The 20,064-nt window shown below is 41.0% G+C and overlaps 1 protein-coding gene across 2 annotated transcripts in view; it reads left to right on the top strand.

Annotated features, from left to right (window-relative positions):
- Window positions 1-11,288, top strand: part of FBLN5 (fibulin 5) — a 45,320-nt gene extending 34,032 nt beyond the window's left edge. For both annotated transcript variants that reach the window (XM_031066266.1, XM_031066268.1), the window contains exons 6-11: window positions 1,999-2,115; window positions 3,053-3,172; window positions 5,901-6,023; window positions 6,564-6,690; window positions 9,567-9,762; window positions 10,445-11,288. In XM_031066266.1, the coding sequence (XP_030922126.1) occupies window positions 1,999-2,115; window positions 3,053-3,172; window positions 5,901-6,023; window positions 6,564-6,690; window positions 9,567-9,762; window positions 10,445-10,606 (845 nt within the window). In that variant the 3' untranslated portion in view covers window positions 10,607-11,288. The remainder of the gene's footprint in view (window positions 1-1,998; window positions 2,116-3,052; window positions 3,173-5,900; window positions 6,024-6,563; window positions 6,691-9,566; window positions 9,763-10,444) is intronic.
- The last annotated feature ends 8,776 nt before the right edge of the window (window positions 11,289-20,064 follow it).

The following is a 20,064-nucleotide window of genomic DNA, read 5'->3' as shown; positions in this document are numbered from 1 at the left end:
AGCTGGACCATCCTGTCATATCTCCACTGGAAGGAGAATGGGCTTTCCCTGCCCATTTGTCCCTGGAGCATCTCCAGTTATTTTCCAGCTTTCTCCTCCCAAGTACCAATTCCATGAATTCCTGGCTGCTTTCCTAACTGCTGCTGTGTAATTCACCTGGCAGGCACAAGGCTGAGCCCTGTCCAAACTGGGGTCTGTGCAGCCACAGCCTCTTCAGGGAGTCACTGTCTTGCAGTTCCTCTGGGGTAAGAAGTCTCCAAGGCCCCTGCTCCTTAATCTATGATAAATCAACTTCTCAAAGCTTGTACTGGGGAATGCACAGGTGTATGTGATGGGGTGAGGATGAGGGAGGGAAGGAAGGCAGATTCTGCTCTGCGTCACCTGTTCTGTTACCCATTTACTTCTCCCAGTTACAGGCCAAATGAAATGGTTGTGTGCAGCATTCAGGATTTGAACACAGATCTAAAATACTCTTCTGCTTGGTGGTTATAGCAGAGAACTGAAATAGCTGTACTGATGAATTGATTAGAGTACCTGCTTATGCTATCTAAAATAGGGAATAACATCCCAGTATTGCCCTATTTAAGTAATCATGGGGTGGATTATTGCAAGGCAATGTGAAAAGGGAAAAGAAAATTGTATTTAGAATTGCTATATTTTCCCCTAAATTTCAAAGAAGTCTCAGTTTTCCACACTTTATACTGGCTTTGGAGAAGTGATTTTTGCTGCCATAAAGCAGTAAAGCAATACTTACTGTAATCAGAGGGCCAAGTTGGGGTTTAGAGACAAATTTTTTTGGTGCACTGTTATTAGTGCAGTGGAATTCAGTGGAGTTACCAATTACTGTTAGTAAATCACCATTACAAAACCCTACACTTCTATCTGTTGCAATTATCCTGTAAAGTTTACACAGAGAAGCCAGTGCAGCAGTGTCCACATGACCCACCCACAAGAAGCAGTCCTGTAGAAGTCCTTACCCTCAAAATGTAGCACTCTTGAGATAACAGTCCTGAAAAGACAAAGCATGTACTTCATGTAATGCATTGTGTCTGTGAATGAGGTATTAATTTACTTAAAACCCTTGTTATTTTTGGAAGATTTGGTGAAGCCTGCTGCTGGTGTGCTTATCACCACCGATCTGACCTTTAAGTTATCTTGCTGACTGCATATAATATACTGGGTTTTCTATTGCATAAATTTAGCTTCAAAGCTTTAACACAGCTATTTAAAAAAATCTCCATAAATCAAAAGCCAGTTGATACCAAAGGAAATGTTAAGGCTTTGAAAGGACAGCTATTCCAGGTGTTTCCTTTTAGTTTTTAGTTCTGAGGCAAAAATCTTCTAGCACTTACCATATTACACGTCTTAGAGCATTTTCTTGTGCTCATAGCACTCAGTTGCATGCACTGCCAATGCTGCAATTCAGCCCAAACTGCTATTTTGGCATTAAACTAACTGTTTATACAGTCTGTAATTTGTCAGTTAAAAATTCATATAAAAAGAGAATGTGACTATTTGGAAAAAAATCTTTCAAAAATATCCTCACTCAAAAAAGAAGCCTGTAGTAACAAACACTGCTGTTCCAGTGAGCAGCTTTGGTATATGTGGAGGCAAAGAAGGTTTCTATTTTGATTCTGCCAAAATTTTGCTGCAACATTGGCTGTGGTTGTGCTGGCAGCCAGGTATCCTTTGAGGGAGCTGCTTAAAGGAACAAACTGGGCTGCCTGATTTAAACTGTAGGTTACATCAATGCCAATCAATTCATCAGACACACTGGTAGATGCCAGACGCGGATAACACCACATTACCACATTCTACTGGGGACAGGTATATTTCAACTCTAACTCCATGTCTGAACGCCTGGAAGTTTGGCTGTGACACCATGACCAGCGTGCTGGGGTATTTCTGTGTTATCAGCACTGTTGGCTCAGCGTGCTGGCTGCTTTGCATGTCATGAGGAGATGCAGAGCACTCCAGTTTCCCTCCTTTTCCCCGCAGACATAGACGAATGTCGCTATGGCTACTGCCAGCAGCTGTGTGCCAACGTGCCCGGCTCCTACTCCTGCACCTGCAACCCTGGCTTCACCCTCAACGACGATGGGAGATCCTGCCAAGGTAGGAGAATGGTGAACCAGGCCTGAAATCTTTGGTGCCCCCTCAGCCACACCCTTAAGACTTTCTTGGTTTTTAGAGCACAAGTGACCTTCCCAGCATTGCTTTTGAAAATGTTCACAGGTTGGTCAGACAGATATTTCTGGAGTTTCAAAGTACTTCAAAGGCGTGCAGGTGCAATAGGACTGGTATATCAGGAGAAATATGCACAGAGGCTCAAACCTCAATTCACTCAATTCAGTGGAATTACCAAGTGTTCAGGCACTGAATTTATTATTAAAATCTGAGGTTGTGTGACCCAACTGAGACAGGAAACCTTTGTCAGATCAGTAAGTTGGAGTCTCCAGGGTTCCAGACTGCAGTCCTAAGCATTAGACCACCTTTTTCTGTGATGTGCTACCTCAAAGTCAACAAAACCCTTTCACAGTCTCCCTGGCAAAGCAGAGAGCATCTTCCCACATGCTGCAGGAGGAGGTCTGTGCTCATGATGACCAGAAGTTGTTAATGCCTACAAGGAAAAAAAAAGACTGCTTTTGCCTTAGCCCAAGGCTTCCATAAGGACCCCTCATCATTGCCTTATCTTTCTCAGGAAAATCCTGCTGCCTTTTTCTTAGATCTGTTATGACAATATTGGTTCAATGGTATTCAAATTGCAGGATAAGGACAGAAACATTTATAATAAAAAATTCATCTCCATCTTCCATGTTATTTTTTTAATTGAGGTCATTCTCAAAATGCTTCACTTCCACACGTCATGTTTCCAACATGCTATTCCCAGGCATCAACCTGAATCCAAATAAACAACACTGACTTGGTTATATTTTTTCAGAACAAATCGTTCTGACTGTACAGCTAATCTCTTTGAAATGCTCTGCAGAACAAAAATGAAAATGGAGTTTGGGGAGAAGTCACTGATGAATTTGGCATTGTTTTCCCATAGATGTGAATGAATGTACAAATGAAAACCCTTGCACTCAGACCTGTGTCAACACCTATGGCTCTTTTCTCTGCCGCTGTGAACCTGGCTATGAACTGGAAGCTGACGGAGTTAACTGCAGTGGTAACTCTCTTATTTATTCTTTTGGTTTCTTTAGCTCTATTACATTTACTTTTTCAAAGGCATTGTTTTTACAAACTTTCTTAAAAGTTTTTTGCCTTGGTCCATGGCAGCATCAGGATAGCTGCAACTGATATGATCTTCTTTCCAGCTAAAGCACTCAGCAAATACCCAGGAAAACTCCGTGGAGGAGGGCCACAAATGGTTTTAAAGAAATAAGCTAAATATTCAAAAGCTCCAAGGTAACAGCAAAACATAAGAAAGCACCCTGTAATGCTGAACAGGAAGCTCTATTAGAGCAAGTAGAGACAGCCTGAGGACATTCTTCCATGATTAAAGAAATAGTTTATAGAAAGCACTTTTCCATTTGTCTGTTGAATGCATGTATTTCCCTTGCTCTTAACAACTGCTCACTTCTGCCTGAAACTTTCCCCAGTTTCCCCTGTATGACTCTGGCTTCACTTTAAAAACAATATATGATTTCTTAGTACAGTTATTGCTGACCTGTTCAGCATACAGCAGAATAAATTGTGCTTATGTCACTGTAATTTTTCTTTTCTGGATTTTGTTTTTGTTGTATTATTTCATTTTAATTGAAGGCAAAACTTATTTCTTTGCTTATTGTACCATCAGCCTGATAAAATTAGAAAATTCAGCCAATATGTCTTGGAAAAATGCACTGGAAAATACTTGAGTTTTAATTTACAGTAAACAGATGTAATAAGCTGTTTCTGAGAGAGAAGGTATGTGAGATGCAGTGTATATGATTAGTGTTTCCCAAGATATTTTCCCTATATATATATCTAAAGGGTCTTAGGAATTAAACACCTAACTTAGTGTCCTGCATTCTAATGGATTTTCTTCGTCTAAGTTAGACTCCTGAATGTTTTGTATGTGTTTACCTCCTGAGCTACCTGGGGGTCTGAATCAGATAAGTTCATTGCAATGCCAATAAGGTGATGCTTGAGCCTCATCCATGTCTGAGAGCTAAGCCAGCAAAAGGGTCTTTCCACCATCCAGATCCAGAGCAGAAAATCTTTTCCTGACAATCTTGTACAAGAGATGTTTGACAAAGCAGGTGAAGTTTCTCTGGATGAGCTTCTTCACAGCAATCACTGGACATCTGAGGCTCGCAAAGGGAATGCCTGGTCAGGGGGACACTCTTAAGAGACACCCAGGATTCAGATTTATTTCAATAGGAGTGGGGTTAGTCCATGGCCTAGCAGCCAACTTACCTCAAAGCTGGAAGGCATTCTTGCCCCAATTCAAGGAGAGAGGCAGAGATTTCAACCTGGCTTTCCCAATATCATCATTATTTTCCTAATCACAGAGGTCTTCCAAGTGCATTAGACGTGCTCTCAAATGACAACCACCCCATTCGCTGTCTGCACACAGTCAGCCAGGAGCATGCCAGGAGTGTTTAGGAACACTGTGGGCCCAAGAGCAGGCATGTAGGGCCCTGGGGGCTCTAAGTCCCTCAGCACCTGACAGCAGCCAAGCACCAGTTACACAAATCCAATATGCTGGAGGTCCAGGCTAGGATGCCAGAGGGTGGCCGATATCTCAGCCACTTTATGGAGTCAGCCCTCAGTCCATGGAGCTTCAGGAAGGTGTTTGTTTCAGTGAACTCACTGGGGAAACTCACACAGTAACAGCACTCTGTAGGTGTAGAGTTCCTTTCATCTTCCTTTTGAGAATCTGATTTCAGCCCTAAAGCCATTTGGACATATTTGGACTTCAAATACTTTCCAATCCATTTGCACAAAACACCAGAAGTGAATGAATGGACTGAGCCCAATTTAGAAGAAAGGGAGATTCAGTCTGACGAGTAAAAGTGATTTGCCTGGGAGAGTCAACAAGTCAGAGCTGGGAATAAGAACTTGGGAGTTCCTGGCTGGGGCTGTGGCCTTTGTTTCTCTCTTCCCCTGAACAGGGAAATAAGGAAATGATTAGTGGCAGCCTCCCTCGGCCTCGTGCCTTTGCATGTGTTTTCCCCTCAGTCAGCCATGGCTCCATGTGCAGCTCTGAAGTTCATCTTTGTCACTTGAGCACAGCTCTGCAGAACACAGTGACTGGTCAATTCATGACAGCAAGGGGCAAAGAGCACAGCTTGTACTCTCAATCAGTATTTGACAGACTGCCTGGCTTCCCATGTATCTGGGAGAGGGCTGGGCCTTCCAGTGTGTCTGACCCAGGCTGGGATGTGCTCTTGGAGTCTTGCTGGAATGACTTGGAAGTAACTGACTAGAGGCTCAAAAATATGAAACAGACAGGGCTGGCTGCAGGAGTTCTGCTGGAACCCATGTGGCTGGAACCCTGGGAACGTGAAGCTTGTTCTCCAAAAGAAGGAAGAAAAATAAAATAAAACTGCTGCCAAGTCTTTCCTTTTAAATTACAGTAGCAGCTTTGTTGTCAGAGTATCTATCTCTGACGTAAAACAGGAATGAAAACATGGCCAAGTGGTGACAGGTATTAGAAAAGAAAAATAAATAATTAAAAGCCATACATTGTGTTCAGCAGCAGTTTTTGTTTCCTTACGAAAAAAGTGTTTAATGAAGAACTTGTTGTATAGCATTTTGTCAGGCTGCTGCACAGCTCTAGGAAGCTGGAGAGTGCCAGCCTCCAGCTGAGGTAATGGGCAGGTGGTCTGGGCGGCCACCTGCCTGCAGGACTGCTCTTTTGACAGTAAAGCCAAAGACACTAAACTTTGGTTTTTGTTTTCCCACTGCAGACATGGATGAATGCAGCTTCTCAGAGTTCCTCTGCCAGCACGAATGTGTGAACGGGCCTGGTTCTTACTACTGTACCTGTCCTTCAGGATATAACTTGCTTGATGACAGTAGAAGCTGCCAAGGTAACATTTCTGCACTGATTAAAACCCATGGGGACCACAAAGTAGATCCTGTGTCTAGAAAGAGGTTTTCAAGAGTTGAGATGCTTGGTCTTGGCATTGAACAGTGAAATACTTGTAGGGGCCAATTATACAATTCTGGTAAGGATGTCAGCACGTGAATATTCCTGCTGAGGTGAATTGGTGTGTTAAGTAAGACTTCATAGCTAGAAAACAGCTACACAGGAAAGACCTCAAATGCTCTCCCCTCTGCTGTACATCTCTACTTTTCCCATTCTCTAAGGTCGGAGACTTTGAACAGCCAATTCCGTTTTGTTTTGGTTTTTTTTTCAGCATTCAGCATGTGGGAGCACTCTAATTAGCAGAAGTGAATGGAGTAAAAACTGATCTTAAAAGAGGGAACAGTTATAAAAAGGTCACCTCTCACAGCGCAAGAGTTTTATGAATTTTGGGATAATTCTTTAAGATGGAAACCAGTTTGTAGGAGTGGTATCTTGTACATATTTTCCTGCTTCAGCCATTCTCTTATTCCTTGTGTTTTAGATATCAATGAATGTGAAATCAGAAACTTCACCTGTACTTCACAGCAAACATGTTTCAATATCCCAGGAGAATATAAATGTTTAGATCCAGTACGATGTGAGGAGCCCTATCTCCAGATTAATGAGAAGTGAGTAACATACCCACAGCCACAAAAGCAAATTCTGTCTGGAAAAGTTGTATCTAAGGTAAACCAAAGAAGCTGCAATTTTACATTACAGCCATGAAATCTATCTAAACAGCTATACATACATACTGTTGCTAAATTTACCACTGGTAAGCTTTATAAAAATAATAAATTGCAATTGCTTACCAGGTCGCCAGGTATGATATATATGATAGATATGATATGATATGATATGATATGATATGATTGATATATCATACTCAGATGTATGTAAAGTTAGAGGATCTGGAAAAACAGCTATCAGTTGACAAAACAGAGAGGCTTGTGATGTAATAAGAGACATTTACTTATATTACTGACTTCATATATGCTCAAATGCAGCTTGTTTATTAGTAGGAATATTTCCTGCAAATGGTAACTAGTTTATGCCTGGAAAGCACTTTAAAATATTAGTTAGAGCAGGATACAAATAGTTTCTTATTGCTTAAAGGTTAAAAGTTCTGAATAGTTCACAGACTGATTCCACCTTGCCCAGAAATTAGGTGTGTGTCTGGATGGGGCTTTAGTACTGTCACTGTCTCAACTGGGAAACATTTGAGCAGGCAAACAATAAACCCTACATTTCTTAAAATAGCCTGTTTCTTTTACATTTGTATGTATTTGCTGGGGCTCAAAATATTTCAGTTCCAGACAGATCTCAATATACTGCAGTCCACATTATTTCATCCACAAGGTTTGCACTAAACCCAATAACCTGGAATTGCTTGGTAGCCTAATATATTTTATAGAAAGTAAAAGATTAGTAATTAGTTTCTTTCCTTTAGAATCTATGAGTGTATTTACATTGTTTTTTGAACTAGGGCAGCTGAAGAGTGGACACATAGTGTCTGTCTAGTTCTGGGTTTCTCCTACCTTGCTGATAAGAGTCTTAGACTGGAATTTGAAATAACTGAATCCTCTGTATCTAAATTCCCCAGAGCCCAACTACAGAGTCCTTGCAGAGCAGCTTGCATAAGAACATGACCTCTGAGCTTTGTGTTTGGTGGCTTTGGCTCATGTCTAGATGGGCCTGCACTTAATTAGTGACGTATGTCCAGAAGTGGTCAGTGTAAAAGCCAAGTGAATTCCTTGCATCTGTGTTTTCTGTGGAAGGAATTGGGTGATCATAATGCCAAGAGCCTCTTGATGCAGATGCACTGTCTGAAATTGATGTCAGCAGTGAAGGTTCTAGAAAAATAGTCCAAAAGACCCTTGCCCAGTAAATTCCCCCTACATGGCTTTTATAAAGGGATATCCTGCTTTACAACTTCCTTAGAGTTCTCTGAAGAAATCAGCAGCATGTGGGTAGGGCACATGGACTGATGCAGTGTTTGCATTTCCCAAGGCTTCTGAAAAGACCCTCACACAGTTATCATGGAAATAAGCCAGTCATAAGTAACAGAGAAAAAAACCCTGGAACAGAAGATTGAGAAGCTGAAAGACAGAAATTAAACAGAAGATAGTTTTAAATTGTCAACTTTCATGCTGAATTTCTGCAGAGGTCTGAGTTGGACCTACTTGGTCCATCATAAGCAACCTGGAGAAAAGAATAAACCATGAGATGGGCAAAGTCTGCAACAATATCTGAAGACAGTAGATAAAAGTGGGTAGAAAAATACTATAGAATAAGCCTCAATGACTGTGCAATAAAAATGGCAGATGAAATTCAGTGTAGATGAATTTAAAGTAAAAAGAAAATCCCAAATTCACAAATTAAATAAGGACCACTGATCTGATCATAATGCATGCAAACTGAGATTTGAGGGTTCTAGTTCCATGATCTGCAGTACTCACTAGAGGTCAGAAAAGCAATCTGAATTTTAAATGTTAAAAGGTAGAGAATATCCTTGAAGCACATGCCGTTGTGTACCACATCTTTAAGACTGTGCAGTTCCTTCCCCTCCTGTCAAAAGAAAAATAAGTGGATAAAGGTTCATAAGAAGCAATGAGGATGATCAAAAGTATGGAATAGCTTCCTTGTGAATAACAGCCATATTAGAGCAGTTCAGCCATGAACAGGGTCAGATATGAAGCCCTGAGATGGGTGAGGAGGATGAGCAGGGATTGACTGGCTGCTCTCCTTTCAGGTGAACAGCTAGGAGCATCAGATAAAGTCAGAAAGAGGCCATGCAAAGAGAGAAGAAAGGGGCTGTGGGGCTTCTGGCCACAGGGGGCTGTGGATGCCAAAAATTAATGTGGGAAGCTGGAAAAGCTGATGGATAAGAAATGCATTAATAGCTGACGAATAGAAAGAAGAAATTTTTGTTTCAGTGGTTCCCTAAGTCACAAACAATTGGAGACTGTTGGTGGAAGTGTTGTATGCTTGTCATATCCTCTTCTTCCTTAAGGCTCTGCATTTGATGTCAGAGCTTTGGTTTGATCCAGGATGTTGACTGTATGTTTTCATGTAGTGGACAAAACATAGTGAAACAAAAATCACTACTGTTTATGTAGTACTACCAGTGAAATGATCTAATAATATTCTGGGGACAGTTCAGTTTAAATTACTATCATAATAAACATGTACAGAGTATTGTACACCTGCAGGGCTGCTTCAAAAGAAGTTCACATTTCTGAGTGATTTAAGGAGAATGCCAAGGTATTTTGGCCGAGAAGACAAGAAAAAGGAGGCAGGATATAAGCAAGAACAGCAACACAGAAAATGCTAAAAGTGAGAAAATGATTACAAGTTTCATTGATTTTTTTAGCTGATCAACAACATTATTTATTTGTTTATTTATTTATTTATGCACATTTATTTATGCACATTTATTTATATAAATAATCAAATATTACAGCAATTTGTAACCCCTGCTGACTATTCTATCTCTGACAACCAGCCGCTGCATGTGTCCAGCTGAAAACCCTGGGTGCCGAGATCAGCCCTTCACCATCCTGTACAGAGTGATGGATATGGTGTCTGGGAGGTCTGTGCCTTCGGACATTTTTCAGATGCAAGCAACAACTCGCTACCCTGGAGCCTATTACATCTTCCAAATCAAGTCAGGGAACGAGGGCAGGGAATTCTACATGCGGGTAAGTCCAGTGCTCCCTGGAGGAAACATGGAGCATCTTGTTGTTATCTGAATGTCCTAAATGTTGGTTTAAATACCAGCAGATGTGATTTTTAAATGCACATAATTCACTGTTCTGGTCAGATATTGCAAAGGTCTGCTTCCATTTAATAAAGGACTGGTTTTCTGAAGTGCTATTGCATATTCAAAGCTCTCTTTGGAGCGTAAGGTTTGTGCCATTAACATACACAATGTACCACAAACCCAGACCCCATTCACATGGGAACACCTGTTCTCCAGGTTCTTGAACAAAAGCCCTTCTGGGTCTCTGCTGCTTCGCAGTAACTTTACATCAAACTAAAGAGTACAACAAACAAACAAACAAGCAAACAAACATTTAACATTACTTGTTTATGCCCTAAACCCATGTTTTCAACTTTTTTCTTCTTTGGGCTATAGCAAGTGTCTATGTTCAACAGCTGCTTTAATGTGCAGGGCTCCCAAAGGCTTTACAAACGGTAGAAGGTGACAGTTCACACTGAAAAGAAGCCAAATGCTGAAATGAAACTCTGTCCCCTCAGTTGCAGTGGTTTCAAACAATGGAACAGAAAACACCTATTTTAGCTGCTGGAAGACTAGTGAGTCAGTGGTTTTGAAGAACTAGTTTTGGCAATCTCACCTGCTTTCTCTTGTTTCATGCACAGCAAACGGGACCCATCAGTGCCACTCTGGTGATGACCCGGCCCGTGAAGGGGCCACGCACGATCGAGCTGGACTTGGAAATGATCACTGTAAACACCGTCATCAACTTCAGAGGCAGCTCTGTCATCCGGCTGAGGATATTTGTATCACAGTACTCCTTCTAAACCTCCAGTCTGTGCCCTGGAAGCATTAAGCCAAAACAGACAGTTCCTCCTCTGCACAACTCTCTCCTCAAAAGCCAGTACCTATAGAAGCTCCAGACCAAATCACTATTTCCACAGAGCTGTGACCTATGCCTGTCTAGAGGCCTCTTCATGCACAGTCCCGAGCAGGATGCAAACATCTGAAGATCCCATACGATTGTCTGCGTGGTCATGTATTTTAAGGACTTTTCTCACTGTAAACACTTCTAGGGCATGAGTTTATGTGAAGACTGTGAACCTTTGTAGCTCCAAGGCTGCTTAGCAGAAAGCACCAAAAAACTGAGGAAAAAGCTGGCTTTTGCAATCTTGCCTTTTTTAAAATTTTTTTTCATTATAAATGAAAAGCAGACAAACAAGCAGAAACAGAAACAAACATCCACCTATTGAAACAAGGGACCTCAGGAGTCCCAGTTTGCATTCTCAATTATCTCTGGAATTATCAGTCAGGCACTTTGTTTCAATTCACCCTGCATTTGTCTTAGTTTCACCTGGTTTTTCTCATTCTATTTTATAGTTAAAATTCATTGTAAATTCATTTCAAAAAACATGTTGTACTATGTAATCTTTTGCTTTCTGACAAAGTGTCACATGTTTGGGTTCCTTTCTGTATTAAATCTTTCTATGTAACAAAGATAGAAATCTATCACTGGATGGTGTCTTTTACAACATTTAGGATTTTATGCTTATTTACACTCAAGATTTTTGACACAGGCCTCCACTGCCAGAATAGTGTCCAGCATAAGTAGAGACTTTAGAGCAGATAAGAATCAGAATTTTATTTTTCCCTGTTTTCCTGAGTGTGATAGTTGCAAAGAGTGTGTAATGGCTACAAGGTAGTAATACTAACTCTGTAGGTATGGCTGCAATTAATCTTCTGTTCAAAGACCACTCAGGTCAGACCTGTCCATATTCCTTCATAAAATATTTTTTTCCACTTGCAGTCTCTCACCTACACTTCTAACATGGGGGGAAATAGCTGAAAAGGACTAGGAGCAGTCTTATTCATGCAGACCAGCCTATACCAGTACCCCAATCTCAAACAGTGGGATCCCACAGTTTCCATGGGCATTGTCTTCTCAGGTATAACTGCTGTAACCAAAAAAAAAAGTTTCTTCTAAAGTCTAATCTGAATCTCCATTGTAATCTATTGCTTTTTAGCCTACTTCCAGTAGAAATTGAGAACAGTTTATCTTCCCCTTTGCAGCAGTCTAACATGTCTGAAGACTGTTGTCATGTCTCCCCTCAGACTGTTCTTCTCTAGTCTAAACAAACCCAATTCTTTTGGTCTTTCCTCATACATCACATTTTCTGGACCTTTGATCATTCTTGTTGCTCTCATCTGGATTCTCTCCAGTTGGTTCACATCTTTTTTGAAGCACAGTGCCCAAAACTGTGAAAAGTATTCCAGCTGAGGCCTCTCAGTGCTAAGCTAAATCTATACATATGTTTAATAGTTTGAAAAAACTAAAAATTGTATAGTTGGAAGGTATAATGCATGTTGAAGCCACTGGAACTTTGGTCTTTTACTTTAATAGGGATGAGGGTTTATATGCCTTGTTCTTATATCTGTTTGAAACAAGCTCTTTTACTTTGTTTTTCCTTACTGGCTTTTTGGCTCTAGCATTGCTAGGACAGGAAGGATAACCTATGCTTGTCTTTTGAGAACTGGAAGTGCTCAGTGCTACTTGGGAGAGGTTTACAAAGATTATCATATGAGCAACTAGGAGCAGAGTAGCAATGTGAAGTCTTCATTAAAGTGGAGTATTAAATGGGAGAATACAGACTTGGAAAGTTATTACAACATAGACTGCGTGATACAATCAGAAAGCTGCCTCTTGTTCCCAGTAAGATTTGTGAATTAGTAGAAACTCTGCTCTTTTTCCTTGTACTCAGCTTGAAGGAAGCCCTGATGCTCTCAGCAATGAAACACTGAGTTTAGCAGCTTCCGTTTCTTAATGGTTTAAAGGTTTTCTCTCTGCTGCTACAACATCCCAGGATGCTGTGGCTCAGAGCTCTGTCCTTTATTGTAAAAACAAAAAGCCTGGAGACTGACTCCAGGGTTTAGTGAGCCAAGCTGAAGGCAGAAAGCCAATGAGTTTTATGAGCAGCCGACTTGGAGGAGATAAATGCAGAGGAAATAGGCAGAGAAATATCAGAAACAAGAATTTGTTTCCTGAGTGTATCATGGCTCATCAAGTACCACAGTCTTGGAGGGAAAAATAGAGATGACTGGGAAGAAAGAATCATAATGTATAACCATGGGACTAAAAGTGCTCCTGCTCCAGATGATGGAAATAAAACATGGGAAGCATGCAGGCTCTGGTGGACCAGATAGCAGCCGTGGGGCAGACAGGGTCTTGCGCTGAAAATGTCCAACTCTTAAAATGCTGACAGCTTTCCCAGCACTTCAAATCCCCTCTTCCCCCCTTTTTGTGCCCTTGTGTTTGGCTTCTTCATGCCCAGTTGAGGAGTCCTCTTTTCCTGCCACCACATCACCTCCTGGAGTGGAAGCACACCCTGTTAGATATCAGACAGTTTGTCACTTCTGGCCTGTTCTCCCATGGCCCCCACATACCAACCTGATTTAACCCTAATTTAGAAACATCAAAACCCAGAGGAATTCCATAACAAAACACTTTGTTAAAAGAGTAAAGCTTGAGTGCTTGGTTTTAGCAGGGTCCAGCAAATACTCATAAAACAATATTACACTTTCTATATAAACATTCTGTGCCTTAAAAAAAAGTGAAAAGTCTGGAAACAAAGGAATTCAGCCACTTCTCAACTGCCATAACATCTTTCATCACTCACTATCACTCCAGCCAACTGAAACTCTGCCAAAATATATGCCAATCTCAAAATAATAAATTACTTGCAGGTTATAACATCTAAACTCTCTATTTCGTAGTCAGGGGTCTGTTTTCAATAGACCATTGCAGACTCAAATATTACAGCAATTCTCACCAAATAAAAAAAGCAGACTACGCATGTCAGGTTTTTACAGCATGAAAGCTAAAAATGTAAACATGCAACTGTTTCATATATTTATGTTCTTCTTTGAGGCCAGGACTCCTCAAAAGCAGACAGAATTCCAGGTCTGCTCAGAAAATGATACTTTATTCTAATCCACTGCTGATGATTTTCTAACATAAAGAGTTTTGCCATATGGTTAATGGCCAGTGTTGTGACCAGCACCAAGGGAGAGCACAGACCCTGCTCTGGGTGTGTGGGGCTTCCCTCTGGCTCTGCTTGCTCAGGCTGGCAGGGAAGGGACAGCTCTTTGCCTCTCCTGCCAGTCAGCTGTCAGGTCTGTTTGAACACAGGTTCTCAGCAGAAAAACTGCGCTCCGCTGTGTATACAGCACCTATTAGCAATGCAATAACTGGAATAAAGGTAAAAAAAAGCAGATATGGCAGTAATCTTTGATACAGATCACAGTAATTGGGAAGGAGAAGCTGTTTTGATAATTGAAAAAATTGGCTCATGCTAGTTTGGTTAGGTGCCAGAGGGAGTAGAATGAATCCTATCATCTGCTTATTTGACTTTGAGATATTTTTAGGGAATTGACCTTTTTGACACAGACAACAAAATGTTATTTCACTCAAGAGTTTCCTGGATCCCACAGAATCGCTTTTGATCTGGTGATTTTCACTGACTACAATAACTTTGTTACTACATAAACTTTGTTTAAAAATCTCAACTTCTTTTGAGAACCTGGTCACCCGCCATCACTGAGTGTAGTGTCCAGGGCCATTAATACGAGCTCTCTCCTCTTCAATTGGAGTCCTGTATACATATTTACCTTTTTTTTTTTTTTTTTTACTTAGCCTTCAGAAGAGCAAACTTTTATTGTCTCATAAACATGGTATCAGCATCAGCGGAACTTGTATAATAATTTTTCTCTGTCTAGAGATGGCAGAACAATACAATCAGTACAATTTGTGTTCATGCAAGTTCTCCAGTCTGGCTTATTCACATAATATGCTACTGAATATCTTCCACGGCATGTAGCTGTATTAGAGCATAAGGGAAATATCATAAAGCAAAGATGTTTAAAAAAAAAAAGAAATAAAAGTATGCCCTAATGTTATTCAATCCTGACAAGCACTATTGTCAAAATAAATCTCTATCCTCTATGGACAAACCCCTCAGGTGGTGTCAATCTGCATGACTGATGCTTTTCAATGAAAAGATAACAAGAATCCTTGGAATCTTCCCTGTGTTTGTGTAAAGCACTGTACATGTATCTGTATACAGGAGAATTTACAGGAGCTACAGAAGTGGTGGTGTCGCTCTGCATTTGGAAGTCAAAGAGCTGTAAGGCAACATGGCACAAGCAAATTCTGTTTCCTCATCTGACACAAGTCCAGACAAGTGTTTTACACCAGTTACATTTTGTTGTTGTAAGTCTTTGAACCAATTTTGAATAACTCAGCCCCAAAGCAGGTGCCATGCATGAAGACTGAGGATGATGGCCATAACTCGACTTTTGGAGACTCTGCAGAAAGCCTGCCTCACAACGGTGACATGTGCCAAAGGGTCAGTGCCACAGGGAGTGCAATGGTCCAGAGGCATTTGTGTGGGGATGTCAGTGACAGCTGCCTGCTCCCTGCACCTGCCCCTCTCCTCACCTGTGTCAGTGCAGAGTGCAACTGAAGTTTTTAACTGCACATCAGCTGTGGAAATCTCACCTATTCTCATTCTTAGCTCAAACCTCTGAGATCCCTCTAGTGGTTTGCAAACTGATCCCCCTGGGTAACCCAACAAACACTGGTGAAGCCACACGAGGGAGAGTTTGGGTACAGCTTTTACACCAGGAATTAAGTAATGATGCAGTAAGTAAATAATGATGCAGTAACCTCATTGTAAGAATCAAGGAATGTATCCGAATAGTGAAGGGATCTGTAGGAAACACTACAGCAGTTAATAACTCCTGAAATATTCAATCTCTTCCAATTCCCTTTCCCATATCCCTGAGGTCACTCCCCTCATTTTCCCTTTCTGGTTTGTCCTGGACAAATGATCTCATTATGCTCATGCACTGCATGCACATGCTGAGTGAACTCCACTTCTTCTCTGGCACTTAACACTTGCTTTTTGGAGATCAGTTGTAGGCTATTTGTCTTTTCTAGGGCCTGACTGACCTCAATTACTCTTCTCATATCCAGGGAAGATCCATTACTTTCCCACCATGTTATTCTGCAGCCACCACCTGTTCAAGCTTTTCATGTGTTTCACTGGAGACGCAGGCACTGCTATGTTCTAAGCACTCTTACAGCTAAGTATGAGCTGGGAATGGCTGAAGGGACTGTCCAGCCTGCTTGGTAGAGCCTAAATTTATGAACAAGATTTTAAATATCCCACAACTCCTCAGTTTTGAAGGTGAAAGATGGTCTTCTAAGTACAGATTTTCTCTGGAAATGGCATCTGTTATTGGGTTGGTTTGACAGACTCAAGGCTTTTTAAGAAGTCTGATAAGGACAGGCTTATGCAATACACCCTTAGGCTTCACAAACCTTGGATGAGGTTTTTCCAGTTTGCAAACAGAGTATGTGGCCCAAATCAGAGAGAGTTCAACATTGTCATCACTGTGCTGAAGTCAGTGATCACTAAACTCACCTCAGGTCTGGATTTAGCCCAGTTTTACTTTAAGTCTCAAATCTCAGTGTCAGTGGCATAAATGTAAGCAGATATGTATTATTTTTAGAGTAGAGCTGAAAGATGCTTTCTTGTGAATAAATAATAGTATGATTGCAGTATCTCTGTCTTTGTGGGCACTATCTTTGGGTTCTTTGTGACTTCCTGAGATAACCTTTAACATTTCAAAACTTCTTGTGGTATTTCAAGACAATCATTGATGCATTTCCATGAACGATTCCTCACTCCTGCTCTTTAAAGGCCAGCCCAGGCACTAGATTCTGTTTTGTTAAAGCATGAAGCTACACCCAAGCCTCTGCATAGTCACATCATTGATAGGAATTGTTCCTCTCTGTAACCTATGAGGGATTTTGTTGACTTCCTTGAGATTCTGCAGTGTTGCACGCATGTGTTTGTCCAGACTGGGACCTTAGTCTGGAGATTGTTCATCAGCAACTTTCTGCACATGTTCTCCAACCAACATGTGGAACCATAGCTACAAAGGTTAGTTTTCAACAAAAATCTTCAAAGCATGGTGTTTCTTGGCTGCCTACACATAATGCAAACCCAATTCAAAAATCCAGGACAAGAGTTCCCCAGTCTTCATGAGAAATTCCTGTTTTTCAGAAACATTTTGGTCAGTAAACTTGCTTTGTAGATTATGTGAAATGCAAACAAAGAGGAAGAAGGTCTGCCAAAATGACACAGATTTGTTATTAAAATCAGTATCCCCAGGAATATTGGAATATAATTCATCGTTTAAAATTATTCCTTTGGACCCTGACATCTGATGCCATTCAAGTAGAGCAGGGGGACAGAAAAACTGACTGCTTCCAAAACAACAGCAGCTGCTCAACAGAGATCCTTGGGCTCCTACAGTGACCAGAAACACCTGCTGACCCAAGTCTACACACCAGGTCAGTGAGGAACAAACAAAGCTCATAGAGACATAGAGCTGAAGGAGAGGTAATTTCACTGACTTCTGAATGATATCAAGTACAGATTTACATCATAATGTCTATAAAATTTCTCACTGCATTTATACGTCTGTATAAATGCAAAATTTAAAATTACCAAAATTAAAAGGACCAAGCTGTTACCTACCACATACATAACACAGGCAGGAAGCTTTAGTGTATCCCTCTGTCTTTCCTCAGGGTTGTGCTCACTTGGAATTACCCAGCCTGATTTGGTCCAAGTTAACAGTGGTGTGACAGCATTTGGTTCACAGCAGTGTAGTCATATCCATGGATACAAGAGAATTACAGAGGGATACCATTACAATTGAACCAGAAAGTTAATAAAAAAGACCTTGCTTATTAGTTAACCTTCAGTGCTTTGGTTATGAAGTCATTGACATGGATTAAAATATTCAACCAGAAACACAAAATATTAAAAAGGAGATTATCTCCTTAGAAACATAAGTACCCATGTAGCCTATAAATAGCTCTGAAATTAAGACATCCCAGACAACATCTGTAAAAGGAAGAATTCACTCCTTGACCTTGTCTCCCACAGCAGGATTAAGCATAGTTGATCCATATCAGGATACAGACACAATGGCTGTTTGATGGTCGAGCCAGGAAAGAGGCAGGCATGGCCAGAGGCAAGGGGGAGCCACACTAAGATAATGTAAAAATCCTAAAGAATGCTGTCGGTGTGCAGGATCTCTGAGACAGACCTCTCTTGCTGTATGAAGCATTTTAGCTCTGCTTGAGAAGCACAAACAGTCACTTCAATAAAAAATAAAGGAATAAAGGAATTCAATAAAAAGGGGTGGCAGGGCATGGGGGACGATGGCAGCATTCATGTGTTTGAATGCAGAATCAGCTGACAAAAAAATGATGCCCTGGCCAATCTGTCACCCAATGAGATGCACTGGATACCAGAAACCTCTAAGTACAATTTTAGGTGTAGCACATTTACTATCACCTTATTCCAAGAGTTCATCCTGCAGCCAGTAGAGATGGAAGGAGAAGGACTCTCTGCCCAGCTCAAAAGATGCTCCTTAGTGTTGCTGCTGAAACAATCTTTTCCCTAATTCTTAGTTGCAGCCTGTCTGGATTAATAAACATGTTATATTGTGAAGTCTTCTTTGTTCGTTTTTTTTAAGAATAATTTTTTACTGTAATTTTAAAAGGATAGTTTCAATGCCCCTCATCCTGTCCCTTTAGCCTATAACCATTACTTAATTTCTAACAGAAAATGAGCTTTAAAGCTTGTATTGTTCTACAGCTTATGAACAATTTGCATTGAATACACCAATAGGGACTATTTTAAAGGCTTTTTAAAAATAAGTATGTTGTTAACAAAAAAAATAATTTAATTCTAGTTTATTTTCATCGTTAACTGGTGTAGTGGCGTTCATACAAGATCTCTGCAAGTATGCATGACAGAATTATGTAACCTGTTTGGAAAGCAAGGTGAATGAGGATCAGTGATACTGGTACACCTACTGGTCATAAACACTAGTAACATACAGGCAATAGCAGAGAAAACTTCAAAGATACAATTAATTTTCCAGAGGCTAATTTTTTTCACAGTTTCTATGTTGTACAGTTGTCCATAACTGGAGGTACCTGTGTGTATTTTACCTTCATTTCCTGGTGGGTTTATGTGTGATAAGACTCAAATTAACATTTTGTGTAATACTACTTTATCTGTACTAGGAGCTTGACGTGTCTCAGGCATTTCTTCCCCCTGCAATTTCCCTGAAGGATGGAGAAGGTCACAGCTTCTGAGGGTGGGGATGGCTCCCTTGCCCAGTTCCCCCTCAAGCACCAGCCATGCTTTATCCAGCATATTTGGAGGGTGTACAGGCTGTATGCCTTGGAAGTATTCCCAGAGAATCCCAGGAGATGAGCTCTCCTCCCAGCCTGACATGGTGCCATACCCCTCTCCCAGTTCTCCTGGCTCTTTGGAGCCAGTGAAGGCAGGGCTTTGTGCAGTGACCATGAAGCTGTGGCCAGGATTTGGCTTCCAGCTGGCAGAATAAACTTGTCTCCATAACAAGTAGTGTTAATTTGTGGGGGGATAGAATGTAAGAAAGTAAAGATAGTGCAGAAGGTAATCTCACACCTGAGGAGCTGCAGCTGTACTAATCCCCAAAGATTAGGAACAGGCCTGCCTCAAGATGCTGCAGCTGTGTCCAATAAGAAGAAGAGTGCTACAAAAGAGTGGGTTGAGAAGAGGGCTGGAGTTTGTTGGCTGTGCTGTGAGGAAGAAGGAGTCAGGGCTGCAAGAAGCTGCCCATGAGAAATCAACAAGAAGGTATGGGAACTTTGCAATAAGATGACAACATTAATATAAGATAATTTAAATTGAACTGGCTTCCTCATATATAAATCATTAACCAGTGGCTAGTTCTCACTCCTGCCTGCACTATGTTTCTTATGACTTCAGTACAACAAAGGCTTTTCCACCCACATGATACTCAATGACCCATGCCTAATGAGGCTTGGGTTTGTGTTTTGCAGGTGGAATGCTCTTATTTCAGCAATTTGCAAGGACAGCCAAAACTGGCTCTAGTTTGCTTTGTGAAAAGTAAAGGAACTTAGGTCACACAGTTGCTCTCTCACATTCTCATCACTCAACTCACTGCAAAGTGAGGTAGGTCATTGACTGGGCTTGTGATGATTTACAAGGCTCTCTGAAAGCTGATCTGCACTCAAAGGAAGCGCCGCCGCTCATTTCCAGCACCACCAGAACGCGTCATTTCCCTTCACTACGCTGCAAACACATCAATTCTGAATCACATGCTCAAGAGAAATTACACTGAAATGAGC

Source organism: Geospiza fortis, unplaced genomic scaffold (assembly GCF_000277835.1).
Source record: "Geospiza fortis unplaced genomic scaffold, GeoFor_1.0 scaffold23, whole genome shotgun sequence".
Taxonomy (NCBI): Eukaryota; Metazoa; Chordata; class Aves; order Passeriformes; family Thraupidae; genus Geospiza; species Geospiza fortis.
Note: the sequence above shows the minus strand (reverse complement) of the source record. Positions and strands in the feature narration are given on the sequence as shown.